Genomic DNA, 14690 nt, shown 5'->3' with positions numbered 1-14690 from the left:
AATATTGTAAAATAGACGTCCTAACTTGTCCATCAAATACAACTGTCCACCAAATGAATGTAATCGGAAGTGATAGCTGAGGCAGAAAATAGATTCTAAAATCGATGCAAGTAACGGGAAAGTGCAACTTTCCAGGCAAATATACGGAAGAAGTTTTTTCTTAGGAAAAGATTAATAAAGAGGTATTCTTTTATAATAGGTAAAAACGCAGGACAACTAATTAAGTAACTATTAACAATAACAAATAAAATGACAAGGAAAAACCAACAATTAAACAATAACTAATTGCTAATAATCAATTGTAAAAATTGATAATCATTTTGTTTTAGGAGAAAGGTTTTTTTTCTAACAACGGCAAGAAATCGCTAATTAAAGACGATCCATTTGATGGCCAAAACGAAAAGCATTATTAAGTAGCTACTAACAATTAACTGCAAAGTATTGGTAAATAGATGCATTTTCGCGAAAGAGAAAAAGGGCAATTTTGTTGTTAACATCATCAAGGAAAAAAACGCAATTTAAAAAACGCAATTAAACGGAACATTTTTTAAATACGATTTACTGCAAGAAATTGCCAATTAAATATGATCTTTTCACCATTATTAAGTAAACATGAACAATAAATTACATAAGGAGATTTAAAAAACCCATTTTTTAAATATAATTCGTTGGATCCCAAAAAAAAAAAGACCCAAATAACCAACGAATCATTAATCGCAGAAAAAGGCATTTTTTTGGATAAAAATAAAAAAAACTGCATTAACATCTAACAAATCAAAAACAAAACAATTCACCTGAGTATAGCAAAAAAAGAAATCCGTAGGGGAAGAAAAAAAGAAGGACAAATTTCATCACAATTGACCAATCAAAACTGGCCACATCACTATTTTCATAAACAATTGGGAGGACTACCACCAATCAACCAATCAGAGGAGGACAACTCATCATATTGGAATCAATTGGAGGACTACCACCAATCAACCAATGGAAGAGCGCCATGTCAGCAATTGGGTTCAATTGGAAGCAATTGCATTCACACATTTACTATATATGTTAATAAAAAACAAAATAATTCACCCGAGTATAGCAAAAAAAGAAATCCGTAGGGGAAGAAAAAAAGAAGGACAAATCTCATCACAATTGACCAATCAAAACTGGCCACATCACTATTTTCATAAACAATTGGGAGGACTACCACCAATCAACCAATCAGAGGAGGACAACTCATCATATTGGAATCAATTGGAGGACTACCACCAATCAACCAATGGGAGAGCGCCACGTCAGCAATTGGGTTCAATTGGAGGCAATTGCATTCACACATTTACTATATATGTTAATAAAAAACTGGCCACATCACTATTTTCATAAACAATTGGGACTAACTAAATCGCAATCAGAGGAGGACAACTCATCATATTGGAATCAATTGGAGGACTACCACCAATCAACCAATGGGAGAGCGCCACGTCAGCAATTGGGTTCAATTGGAGGCAATTGCATTCACACATTTACTATATATGTTAATCACTATTTTCAATAAACAATTGGGAGGACTACCACCAATCAACCAATCAGAGGAGGACAACTCATCATATTGGAATCAATTGGAGGACTACCACCAATCAACCAATGGGAGAGCGCCACGTCAGCAATTGGGTTCAATTGGAGGCAATTGCATTCACACATTTACTATATATGTTAAAAAACTGGCCACATCACTATTTTCATAAACAATTGGGAGGACTACCACCAATCAACCAATCAGAGGAGGACAACTCATCATATTGGAATCAATTGGAGGACTACCACCAATCAACCAATGGGAGAGCGCCACGTCAGCAATTGGGTTCAATTGGAGGCAATTGCATTCACACATTTACTATATATGTTTAAAAAACTGGCCACATCACTATTTTCATAAACAATTGGGAGGACTACCACCAATCAACCAATCAGAGGAGGACAACTCATCATATTGGAATCAATTGGAGGACTACCACCAATCAACCAATGGGAGAGCGCCACGTCAGCAATTGGGTTCAATTGGAGGCAATTGCATTCACACATTTACTATATATGTTAAAAAACTGGCCACATCACTATTTTCATAAACAATTGGGAGGACTACCACCAATCAACCAATCAGAGGAGGACAACTCATCATATTGGAATCAATTGGAGGACTACCACCAATCAACCAATGGGAGAGCGCCACGTCAGCAATTGGGTTCAATTGGAGGCAATTGCATTCACACATTTACTATATATGTTAAGGAGGACAACTCATCATATTGGAATCAATTGGAGGACTACCACCAATCAACCAATGGGAGAGCGCCACGTCAGCAATTGGGTTCAATTGGAGGCAATTGCATTCACACATTTACTATATATGTTAGGGAAAATGACCTATTTCATCCCTCACATTTCACAAAAATATTCTTTTCGTCCCTTACTTTTAAAATGAAGCAATTTCGTCCCTGACATTTAAAAATTAAAGCTATTACATCCTTGAATCCAATTTTCAATCTGAATCAAACCACCTATCAACCCAATTACAAATTTTGAAGGTATACTTGGTAGATCACTTGGTTAACTCAACTTGAATATAACTCAACTTGAATTCCTACATTGTCATTGTATACACTGATGGTTTTATGTACTTACCATATCATTTCAATTTAAATTTAAACACCAAATTTTGTATTTATGATACACATCTAGACTCGCAAGCGAATATACTAACGATGCATGAAAAGATTTACCCAAAAGAAAAATCCGACTATTCCAAGACAAATAATGGCCTTTATGTTATAATGTTTATTTTTTTGGTTTGATAAATGTCATGTGAATATGATGAAATTGACCGAGTGACCTATCAATTCTATCTCCGAAATTTATTACTGGGTTATTTGATGGTTTGATTCAAATTGAAAATTAGGTTCAAGGATGTAATAGCTTTAATTTTTAAATGTCAGGGATGAAATTGCTTCATTTTAAAAGTGAGGGACGAAAAGAATATTTTTGTAAAATGTGAGGGATGAAACATGTCATTTTCCCTATATGTTAATAATAAGGGAGGGGAGTGTTATTTTTTAAACATTCAAGGGTGTAATCATACCATAAAAAAGAGTTCAACGCAGGTTTATGTATCTGTCCCTTGCTCCCTGATCACATCCGGTACTGATGTCCTCCATCACCGTTGACCAAACACGAGCAGAGAACATGGCAGAGCAACCGTTACAAGAAATTTCCACGGAGGCGCCACCTCCAGCTCCCCCTCCACCACCACCACCGCCGTCCCCAGGTGTGGTGCCAATCCAACTAAAGGACTGCATTAAAGATCTGCTGAAGTTCACACTGACTTCCTCTGTAAATGGAGAACTTGACTTGGGCCTCTCTAAAGATTACTGCTCTCAACTTCTCCAACGGGATGATCATCCCTCCACTCCTTCCTCCTCCTTCCCCTTATCATCATCTACCGGTAATTGCTCTTCTACAGCACTAACACCTTGTACATTATGCTTTGATAGTTGTACTTTACGCTGCCCTTTATCCTTGTGAACGTAAAAATATTTATGATGATTTGTTCGACCAATTTACTTGGAAGTGTTGGACCTCGTGCTGTGGGAGTTGTATGTCAAGGCTGTTAATTTGTATGTCAAGGCTGTTAATTTTGAATATTGTGCATTAGGGGAAAAAATAGGATGCTTTTAAAATTAATAAATGATAGAAATAATTAATATCTATTACAAGATACTCATGATTTCCTGCTATTTTAGCATGAAATGAGAACTGGTGGCTAGCAGGTTTCCAGAAGTTTTAGGTTTCTTGGCATTTGAGGCTCTGGCAATTGTGAGTTGAGATTGTTTGGTATAATGTGCAGCTCTCAAGTCATAAACCATGCAACAAATTAACAGTGACAGACAGTGTAGACTTCGGACACTGTTTTTCTGGACAGATATGCACGTTGGATTTAATTCAAAAATACAATAGCACATTTTGAGAGAAGCATTTTCGGGGCAAATCTAGGCAGTCAACTGCTAGAGATGATCCTTAGTGAAGATCTTTCTCGTCTTATTTTCATTGTGTTGTACCTTACTTGTTGAATATTGTTCTTGTCTCATAGTAGTCACAGTTTGTTCACCTGCTTTTAAGGTAGGAGGTTTATCTTTGATTATCTTTTTGTCCTGTTGTTTTGTAGGTAAATGGTTTTCTTTGACATGAGTAATGTTTGGTTAATCTCTTTACAGGGGTTCCATCATATCCTTTATATAAGCACCTAGCAGCATGCTTGTATCACTCTATATCTTGTGGAGGATTGTTTCGGATTTCTGACAAACTTGATTTCGTTCATCATGAAGATAATCCCTTGAAGCTGAAAGAAGAGGAGTGGACTAAGTTAATCAATGAAAAGGGTTCTCAGTTGCTGAATGTAAGTTAAAAGTCACAATCTTGCCTTTTTGATCGACTGCCTCACTCATTTAAATTACCTTTTGCTCATACTGATGTATTGGCAGTTTCTATCTTATAGATGTTGGCAACTGTGGATTTTGAACTCCACGTCCAGGAACCTTTCTTTTCTCAGCTGAAGGGTACTAAAATGCCAGCATTTTAATGCTTCTCTCAAATGACTTTATCTGAATCTTGATTGTGATTGGTTCTTTTTTTTATGGGTGTATTCGTTCTTATCATTGTAAGTCTATAACTTATCATTTGTTTTCTAGATGCACGCAAGACGGTTGAAGGAAGGTGTGCAGTTGGGAACTACAACAGGTATGACATCTTTCTTGTCCATAGTGCGGTAAACTGCACACTTTGCTTGTGTTGTCCTCTTTGTTACTTAGGTGATGATTCACCGGATTCTACGTCAATGCTTAAATCATGAACACAAACAAATTGTTCATTTGAAACAACCCAAATTTGCTTTAGTTCCTTGTGAATTCTAAAAGTTTGATAATTGATTTCTTGAGATAGGACATCTTTTTTCTAGATACCCGTTCCTTGACTAGGTTTGGCAGATACCTCAGTAGGGGCAAAAAACGGTTTTGAGGTTATTCAAAACATCACAAAGGCCAAAATATATCCATAAAACCTGTATTTTCAAAGTATTCTCTCATTCCAATTTGACATGAGATTTGATATTGTAGTTTAATGCTATTTGGTTATTTGCTTGAGGGGAAATGTTTGGGTTTCCATTGAGATTCACTGAACCTGTCCAAAACCTTCATAAATTTATAAAACATGGACAATTTAACTCTTAAATCAGTTCATCTTTAGTCTTTTTGACTTAAGGGTGACATTTTGGCAGTACATTATCTAGATGTGCACCAAATTTACTCATAGTTGAAAGTGAGGCTCAAACAGAGAGTTTAAACTAGAGTTCGTCTTGGTTTTTCTGGTCTTCTTATAGATCTTTTGGCACTCACACAGTGCTTGATTTGTACTCAGTAGATGTCAACTAATAAACACATGAGTGCAAAATAATTTTTAGTTGTTATTGATTTGATTTAGAGGGACTGAGCAATTCAGTTAGCAGTTCCAAACTAAATATGAAGGTGAAGTCTGGTTGATTTGATAGGACTATTATGGTGATCTGTAACAAGTTTATCCTGAATTATTCTCCTTTGCTGGCACATTTTGCTTCTCCTGACTGTCATAATATAAGTTCGTATGTATCTAACCTAGACATCTATTGTATCATGCTTCTTGAACTAATGCCCAAACACTGATATTTGCTGGCAAAAAGCCTATTTAAGCTATGTTTTTAGGCCTGAAAGTCTGATCTTGACTGTTGAATAAAGCAACTCATCCTTTTCCTTTTATAGGTCAAAATTTTCTTTGAGTGTACTTTTTGTTTTCCTCGCCCTTTATTTCTGATGATGTGTTCTCTTGGGTGCTAGAATTGTACCAGGAGCTTTCATTCTCTTCAATAAAAGTTTGCTTCTTCAAGTTCAGGTTATAACATGTTTCATCCAGTTGATTTGTTTTTTATTGAATAATATAAGAAGAGCTCGATTAATTTCAGGATGTCCATAAATATATTTCATTCCATGAGATGTTGGAGGCAGAAAGTCTTCAAAGAGTTCTCCCTGGAGTAAAAAACATCGAAGAAGGTATGAATTTGATATTCAGTTTTTCCGAAAGCAGAGTAAATTGGAACAAGTCCTACTGATTGTAGTCATCTTCAAGACTAGCAGGAACCATAATGCATGAAAACACTTTCAAAGCTTCTTTCCTTGTTTCATTTAACGATGATGCTTTTATGCATTTTTACTCCCTGGAGATGTGGATAGTTGAGTACCAGCAAGGACCACATATGGTTATTGATGAGTAGGATTTACACCTGTTTGCTAGTTTTAGTACTAAGTTTAGCAAGACAGTTGTTTAATCTTGTGTGGACCTACTTAGCAAAGGTTCAGGGGAATTGGGACTGAACGTGGAAGACACCAATAACAGTGGCACAAACAATAAGGTTAATGATAATGATGAAACAGAATAATGGCATGACACATCAGTGATAAGATTTTCGAGGCTCTGCTTGGATTGCAGAGTATTTCAGAAGCAAGCGTTTGTTTTTGGAATCTATAGTAACACACTCTAAAAATACCTGCAAAAACACTCTAAATTACAATTTCAAATGCACCTACACACACACACACATATACAGATGTATATACAAATATATATATATATACACACACACACACACACACACATATATATATAATGTGTGTGTGTGTGCATATATGTATATATATGATTGTATGTATGTATGTAGATGTATATGATAAACCTACCACCTCTTTCTTCTCCTACCCACCGCCACCCTCCCCTCCCCTCCCCTCCCCCGCAACCCCCCTGCAATTAGATCTGGTCTGGTTGCGGCTGTGACCTGGCCGGCTACCAAATCTGGTCACGGCCGAGGGGAGGAGGGGGAGAGGGAAGAGGAGGTGGATGGTGGGGGGAGGAAGAGGGAGGAGGTGGATAGTGGGGGGAGGAAGAGAGAGGAGTGGGACGAAAGGAGGGAGGAGGGGGAGGAAGAAGAAGAGGGAGGAGGGAGGAGGGAGGAGGGAGGGAGGGGAGGAAGAGGAAGAGAGAAGAGAAGGGAGGAAGGAGGGGGAGGGACAGGGAGGAGAGAGAAGGAAGGGAAAGGGGGAGGTGGCCGTGGAGGAGGGGAGGATGGTGGTGGTGTTGGGTGGTGGTGAAAATTAGTAAATTTGAAAAAATAACCCCATAAAATTTTAAATTTTAAAAATACCCCAAAATACATCTCCAAAAACACCTAATCCATATGACCTATCTATAGTAGAAAGCTTTTCAAGTACATGCTAGAAGCATGAGTGCGAGTTTTTTTGTTTGGGGGGGGGGGGGGTTGGATGAGATACAAGCATGAGTGACAAAGAATTTACTTTATTAATTTTTTTATTCTTCTGTAGCAGTTGTGCTTCTGTGTATGTATTCATACTAAGCTTCTGTTTGGTAGAATAGTATTTGGCTAGCTAAATTATGATATGGGAGTTTGCGAGCATGTCTTTCTAAAGAGAATTGTGATATTTTTCAGGAGTGCAAGTCTACAGGAACTTCTACTCAGAAGAGAAAGAAAGGTCAAATGGTGTCCTTGCCATTTGTGTAACAAAACCAACATCTCAGCTGTACAGTTGTATGGCCGCTATACTCTTGGTTAGTGGTTAACGGCTTTAAGCTTGCATTTTTTGCTCTCTTCATCAGGATTTCTCATTTACATACTTCTCTTTGGTTCCTGTATTTCTGCTTCTTTTTATTTCAAAGCTGGGAATATGCATTTGTCCATGCTACTACTCAATGCAAATGGAATTGTTTTTTGGTTTAACATTTTAATAGATGCTCCCTGCAATTGTGAAACCTTCTCCACATTTACTGAATTGCCTAAGGACTTAAATTTTTATTAGGTAAGTTAATATTCCTCGATCCACAGCAAGTACTTTCAAAAGAAAATCAAAAGAGCAACTTTTTTCTTAGGGCTAGTAAATGGTCAAGATGAATATGATGCTGATACTCTTTAGTAGAAAATAATATGGTGAAATAGAAAAGTGATACTGGCAGATACTGTAAATGTAGGACATATATATGCGCAGAAACCCATCACATACTTTATTCTAATCCTCTCGCTGCCCTATTTCATCTGAAAGCATTTTAAGGCTTTTTCTGGTATGTGTTTCTGAACATAACATGGTTGGTTGGGTTATTGAAAACTACTCCCATAATTCCTCGAGTCATCACTGAGTGTTTGACTTGCCCTCTATGCCATGATTCAATTATCAAGAAATAGGAGTCATTTAATCCATGTACAATGCTTATATGTGCTCAATACAGAGTTTCCAGTTTGTCTTTCTCACATTGTCAAATACTTAACTCTATGTAAAGATGAAAATTTAGCCATGTTCTTTGGTACTTACAGATTTTTTTATTACAATCGACTGTGTATGCATATTGAGCTATGGTGTAGTACTGTGTCAAATAAAAGTTAATTTGTTCTTTTGTGCACGTCATGAGTTGTAACTGAATGTGGCAGGTGTCTGGAATTGTAAAGTATTGACATTAGATTTCATTTATGTTTCATTAGCTTTGGAAATGATTTTCATTCAACAACTCTCAAACTTACCAACTTTTGATTGCAAATCAAATTGGTGTGTAAATCTCATTAGACTTTGTGAGACGACAGCTATGTTTATGTGTTGCATGTTGAAGGGTGTAAGTTGCCATTTTAGTTCATTTGGACTGGAAATGTGTACTAGTGAAATTTGTTGCATGAGAAGGTAGAAGAAATTAAAAGATTGCTTGCATGTTTGTATGCTAATTCTTCTCTGACCATTGGGGCACTTTTTGAATGTTTGATACTTGGTTACCAACCATTGTTTCGAGAACGATGATCTTGTGTGATATTTCCTTCCTATTAGGAAAACTTATGATTGTTTAACTTCATGTTGAGATGTAGATATTTCCTGTAATTCATTGGTTTTGTGGAATTTTTTAATCCTACCATGGAAGCTCTGAAAAGAATTTACAGCATGATAATTTCTATTAGAGTAGGATGCTTAAAGAAGGTTACTGAATTGTGTTTAGTGTAGAATCTTAGAATCAAGCCTGCTCATTTTTTTACCAATATGGAAGCATAGCAGTGTACATAGACCTGTTTTCATTTACAGTGTAATTATGCACTCATCTATGTTCTTTGCATTTATGTGGAAGCCTGTTGATTGTTTGGATGTGTTATTACGTGTAATATTCATATTTATGGATATCTGGAGAATGTTGGTCTTGTTTATCTTGACAAGTTTGTAGTTCATGGCAAAGCAATAGGGGTGTGGTGCTATATCTTCTGTTTGTTGTTTATAGATTAGGCACACACTATGGGTAGTTTTGTACTAATTTTGGTTTGAGATGCGTACTGAGTGATTCATATTTTGTTTTGAACTGATGGTGGCAAGCTACTGACTTTGCAGTTCCATTTTATTTAGGGATTAAGTTATGGTGGTATCAGAGTGATGTTGAATATGGTGCATACTGTGGGAACCGTTTCGGAGAGGCTTCCTCCACCGACATCAACTCTTATCTCATCATTTTTAACACCACATAATCCACATGTACTGCAATGACTTCTGAAGATCCAATCTTTGTATGTTCAGTAATCTGCAGCTTATCATTCCTTTAGCTTCTCTGACTCTGATTGTTAAGTTCTGTGATTGTGACTTCTGGTATGATGGAAGAAAAATGAAAGACGAGAAAAGCAACAAGTGACGTGAGGAAGCTTTATCTGCTTGGCTCTGCATGTTCTTTTGCTAGAGATGAGAGGAAATTTGTTTGGCTGAAATGCACAAAGCAACTCATAATGTAAATTTTTATTTACAAAGAATAACAGAAAAGAAAAGTGTCGAGTGATATCTTAAGAGCTTCGTCTGTCTAGCTCTGCATATTCATTCGCTGGAAATGAGTGGAAATTTAGGTGGCTGAAATGTACTGAATGCAGAGCAAGTCACAAAATAAATGTTTTGGATGTCCTTTTTTATGTTGTGACTTTTAAACCCTCGTATTATCTTCGGTTTTGTTTTCCCATGATTAAAGATGTTTTGTCTATCTGAAAGAAATGTCAGTCGATCTTGTTTTCCTTGTAGTTTTTCTGGATAATGAACCTGTGTTAGCACTTAATTTCTTTTATACCCTCGCTTTCCTTGATTAAGGTTAAAGGATCTAGGCTGACTAATGGAGCTCGGGCCTTGGCAAAGCATGTCAACAGGAGCAGTGACAAGTATTGGGGTAGCTTCTGTGGAAGTGGTTAGTTAAATTACTTTTGATTGTTTTAGATAGGTAGTCTGATCATGTGCTAATTACTGCCACAGCTGTGCTTTTCTTTCTGTAACCTTTGCTATGTATTCACTATTCGCTGAGAAAAATAACTTGGCATCATCTTCTCTCATGGAACTGCGTATCTTCAAGCATGGAAGTGCATGTACATTTTTTGACTGAGGATTGATAAGCTATGGAAGTGCACATACATTCAAAAGAAAAGCTATGGAAGTGCACATACATTTTTTGACTGAGGATTATGCCTTGGTTTGTATCAATAATAGTGTTTAACTGGCTATGATTTGTGATTTTTTTATGCTAATAGTTTTGTTGCCATCATCCCTTTGTGAATTATTTAGGTCTTTAGAAGATAAAAGTTAACCAGAAAAGAAGATTGGCAACAAGATGGAGACAGATAGAAAAGTAGATACAATGAAAGAAAAACACTGCTGCAGTAGAAAAGATTGTGAAAGCAGGAAGCAAACCTGAGACTTATAGTTGTTGCACTAGTTCTCCATCTTATGAAGTTGAATGGAGTAATTTATCACATGATCATATAATAGAATTGCACAGTTATTCTCTTTGTTGCCACGTGTTAGCTACATGCGGTTAGCAATACTAACTGAGAACGATAATAGTTTTGTGAAATCATCATTTGTAATTGGAAGTAGACGTGTACTATTTGGGAAGATTTGTGTTGAGCTTGTATGTCTTCTTTGAAGTTATGGTTTGACCATCGTAGAGGCCTAATATGATGATTTTCTGGTTATAAAAACTGGATTGATGAATTCTCAGAAATGAGAATCAAAATTAACGCACATACATGTCTCCAGACAGACTTTCATTTGAGAAGATAAGCTATGATTGTCTCTAAAATGCCAGCCCCTGCCATTTTTATGACAATTCTTCTCGCTCCTCCATCTAAACTATAGCCCAAGAAAGAGAATCATCAACCTTAATTTTTTATTGACATTTTCCCTCCTTTTTTCCCTTCTTCTTTCTTCCTTTTCATTCCTTTCCTTTACCTCTTTTTCTCCCAAATACCACTATTTTTGGGCCTCCATTGGCATTTTCTACAGGCGTTGTATATCTTTCCATCACCTTTGGTGCTCCAACTCAATTAGCTGCACTTACATTTGTGTGAGGTTGACAGCTGCCAGAAACTTCCAAAATGCACTTTCTTATGAACTTGTCCTACTTGGGTTTTGACTTGCAGGCTGTGTCAACTTGTAGATCTTTTGTTAGTTTTCATAATAAAGTGCATCGATAAGCACTATACAGTATGGCATTTTGGGATCAGGTCCAATTTAAAAAAATGAATGTTCAAGTGCCTTCTTTTTGTTTATGGATAAATAGGTATTAATTTCTCATATTGACTGTCCAGATTCTAATAAAAATAGGCTCGCATTGGATGTCATCAGACGGTTAATAGCTAATTGCTGCTGGTTGAATATGCATAGAGTTCCACCGCATGGTGTTGTGTTTGAAATAAGGGTAGCTGATGGTTATGGTGCACGGTGGTTCGCAGATGGACACAAGGTATACCTAACATTCATTTGGTTTTTATGGTTTGATGTCTGCTAGAAAAGAGATTGATATCTTAACTTTAGCATATAGAACTTTCATACCTACATTATTTTGGTATCAATTTCCTAGTTACTATTGGACTCTGTTATAAAGTTGTAGATTAGTAGTTCAATTGCACCCCGGAAAAAAGAGTATTACTTATATGATCTGCTGTAGCCAAGTTTCACTATTCTTTCCTGTTTATTGAAGTTCATTCCTACCATTTGTTTTGGTTCTTCAATTGGAATGAATTATCCATTTCCCCAGTGAGTTAGACATTTGGGCTAGAGTTGGATAACAATTCCGAATAATCGTTCTTCATAAATTTAGTTTTTTCTGCTACATACATTTTGTGAAATTGCCAATGAAGATTGGCTTGTTGATTTCAAAGCAAGATAGTTCTGTTTAGATTAAAGAACTTTGAATTGAATTTGCAGTTCATCGGATTTCTTGAGCCATATATGGTTGATGGTCACTCAAAGGGGTGGAAGCACTAAATTTTCATTCTTTTGAAGGGGTAGATTGCTCTTCTTATTTTAAAGTGATGTTTCTGTTCTTTCTGAGAGCTATACTTATTTAGCAGTAGTGCTCCTCTTATTTCGTCAGAATATTTGAAGTAATGATTTTGCTTCATCATGCTAAGATGCCTTTTTTAAAGTCTGCCTGAGAACTTTTTGAATAGCAGATCATTGTAGCAGTTGTAGTAGTAGAGACTGGCACAGTCAAAATTACCTTCATGATGATACAACTTCATACTAGCCATTGTTATCCAAGTTTTGTTAGGGGTAGCAATGTGTTTGTGCTACTTAAAAATGCTATTAGTTACCTAAGTTTTGCCAGGGGTGGCAATGTGTTAGTGCGACTAGGAAAATGCCATCTGGATCTGCTTCTCCCTTTCTCATTTCTGCTTCCCTTTCCTTTAGATGTATTAATTTTTACATTGTCATATTGCCTATTTGACTTGCTGCTTATTCATGTTTGCTACATGTTTCTTAAAATTGCTTAAAGTCATTAATGGAAAAGTTATTTTAGAATATGATTTGTTTTAGTAGTATTTTAAAAAAAATTTCAAAAGCTATTTCCGAAACATCTCAATGACTATTGGAGGATGTTCTTCTAAACAACAGCGCAAGTCATAATCTTATGATAACTTACCAAAATAACTTTTAGCTTCATAAAAGTTTTACTAACTCAGTCTTGAGCAATTCAGAACAATTTTTATGTTCTTCCCTCCTCTCTTTTTTTTTTTCAATTTTTTTTCCTTTTTTTTGGGGGGGGGGGGGGGTGTGTGTGTGTGTGTGTTTGGGGAGGGGTGTAGGGGTAGAGTTCGATCTAGATGCTGTATAGGGAAAATATTTTTGTTTCTTTATTTGTTACTCGACTCATAACTTGCCTTTTATTGCAGATCTGTAGTACTGTATGTTTTGGTTTGGCGTTCGCTTAGATTGACTTTAAAATCTATTCGATTCAAAGTTTGATGAACATCAAATTGTCTTGTATTTTAGCTGATAGGAGATTTTTGTTTTTGAAGTTGATATCAGATGAGTAAAGTAAAACAAACACTTGAGTAGGCCAAATTCATGTCTTCTCTCCTTGAGAAATTTATACTTGGCATGCAAATTTTGCATTCGGTATTTTATGCATGATGTAGTGTCTACATTTTGGCAGCATGCATATGGGATGAATTAGTACCTGCCTAATTTATGATAGGCTATTCCTCCGCAAGAAAAGGATTAGGAATCTATTAGACAAAGATCCTTTTTCCGTATTTTGACCTGATATTCTTTATGATGCCATTCCACCACAAGAAAAGGATTAAGAATTTGATAGACAGATCTTTTTCGCTACTTTGACCTGATATTAAAAGTTACTAATCTGAAGTCTGAATCATGACATTGCTATTTTTGATAGAAATCTATGTTCTTGTTCTTCATTTGGTTTTTTTTTTTTTAAATTTTTTTTTAGCAGGGGAGGGGTGGGATATAAGAATCACAGGGGCACAGGAGAATTAAAACCCAGAACATCTAATTCCTGGGGTCCAATCTTAGCCATTACACCAAGTCATTGCTCTTAATCTGGTTCCTAAAATCCAGCAATCACTATTTCGGGTGGTAGTGACAGAAGTTGGGCACACATAAATTGGTATTTTCGAGACAGATTCCATGTTATTGTTGCTCTTAATCAGGTTCCTAGATACAGGAGTCACCATTTTTGGTGGCAATGACAGAAGTTGGGTGATATGCATCCACATTTATGGTTATCTTTCTTCACATCTAATTTTAACCTGTTGTATTTGAGATACCAATATGTTATAGTAATACATAAACGAAAACAGTTCAAAAAACATATCATCCATACAATATGTAAAAAATAACTCACAAATATACACAAAAAATTAAAAAAAAAAATTTATAACATTTTTCACCGATCACCACCACCACTCACCACCCACCACCGCCACCACCCCCTCCCTCTTCCTTCCTCCCTCTCCTTCCGTCTTCCTCCTCCCCTCCCTTTCCCCCCATCCCTCGGCCCTCCCCTCCCCCTTTTGATTTGGTCGAGGCCTTTAGTTGTGATCAGAGGCTGTGATCTGGTCGTGGTCGCGGCTAGATCGAGCGGGGAGGTGAGGGCCAGGGGATGGGGGGAAGGGAAGGGGAGGAAGAAGAGGGAGGAGGAGGGGCAAGAGGGATGGGGGAGGATAAAGGAGGGAGTGGTGGCGGTCGTGGGTAGGGAGTGGTGGCGGTCGTGGTTATGGGTGGTAGTATTAATTTTTAATAAGTACCATAAAAATAATT

General features: G+C 36.7%; 1 protein-coding gene across 1 annotated transcript; it reads left to right on the top strand.

Moving 5' to 3' along the window:
* Nucleotides 1-3126: 3126 nt before the first annotated feature.
* On the top strand, nucleotides 3127-12842 carry LOC113765608. Its single transcript, XM_027309840.1, has 11 exons — nucleotides 3127-3487; nucleotides 4257-4438; nucleotides 4538-4598; nucleotides 4731-4779; nucleotides 5907-5961; nucleotides 6032-6119; nucleotides 7568-7686; nucleotides 9504-9629; nucleotides 10224-10317; nucleotides 11714-11868; nucleotides 12333-12842. The coding sequence occupies exons 1-11, from the start codon at nucleotides 3190-3192 to the stop codon at nucleotides 12390-12392; spliced, it is 1287 nt and encodes a 428-aa protein (XP_027165641.1). The 5' UTR covers nucleotides 3127-3189; the 3' UTR covers nucleotides 12393-12842.
* The last annotated feature ends 1848 nt before the right edge of the window (nucleotides 12843-14690 follow it).

The sequence above is a fragment of the Coffea eugenioides genome, chromosome 3 (genome assembly GCF_003713205.1).
Source record: "Coffea eugenioides isolate CCC68of chromosome 3, Ceug_1.0, whole genome shotgun sequence".
NCBI classification, from domain to species: Eukaryota; Viridiplantae; Streptophyta; class Magnoliopsida; order Gentianales; family Rubiaceae; genus Coffea; species Coffea eugenioides.
Note: the sequence above shows the minus strand (reverse complement) of the source record. Positions and strands in the feature narration are given on the sequence as shown.

Bases quoted from the DNA above. Each gene is read 5' to 3' on its own strand.
- LOC113765608 (XM_027309840.1), top strand. From the start codon at position 3,190: ATGTCCTCCATCACCGTTGACCAAACACGAGCAGAGAACATGGCAGAG. The intron at 4,780-5,906 runs GTATGACATCTT...CTTGGGTGCTAG, and splicing joins GCAGTTGGGAACTACAACAG to AATTGTACCAGGAGCTTTCA. The intron at 6,120-7,567 runs GTATGAATTTGA...GATATTTTTCAG, and splicing joins AGTAAAAAACATCGAAGAAG to GAGTGCAAGTCTACAGGAAC.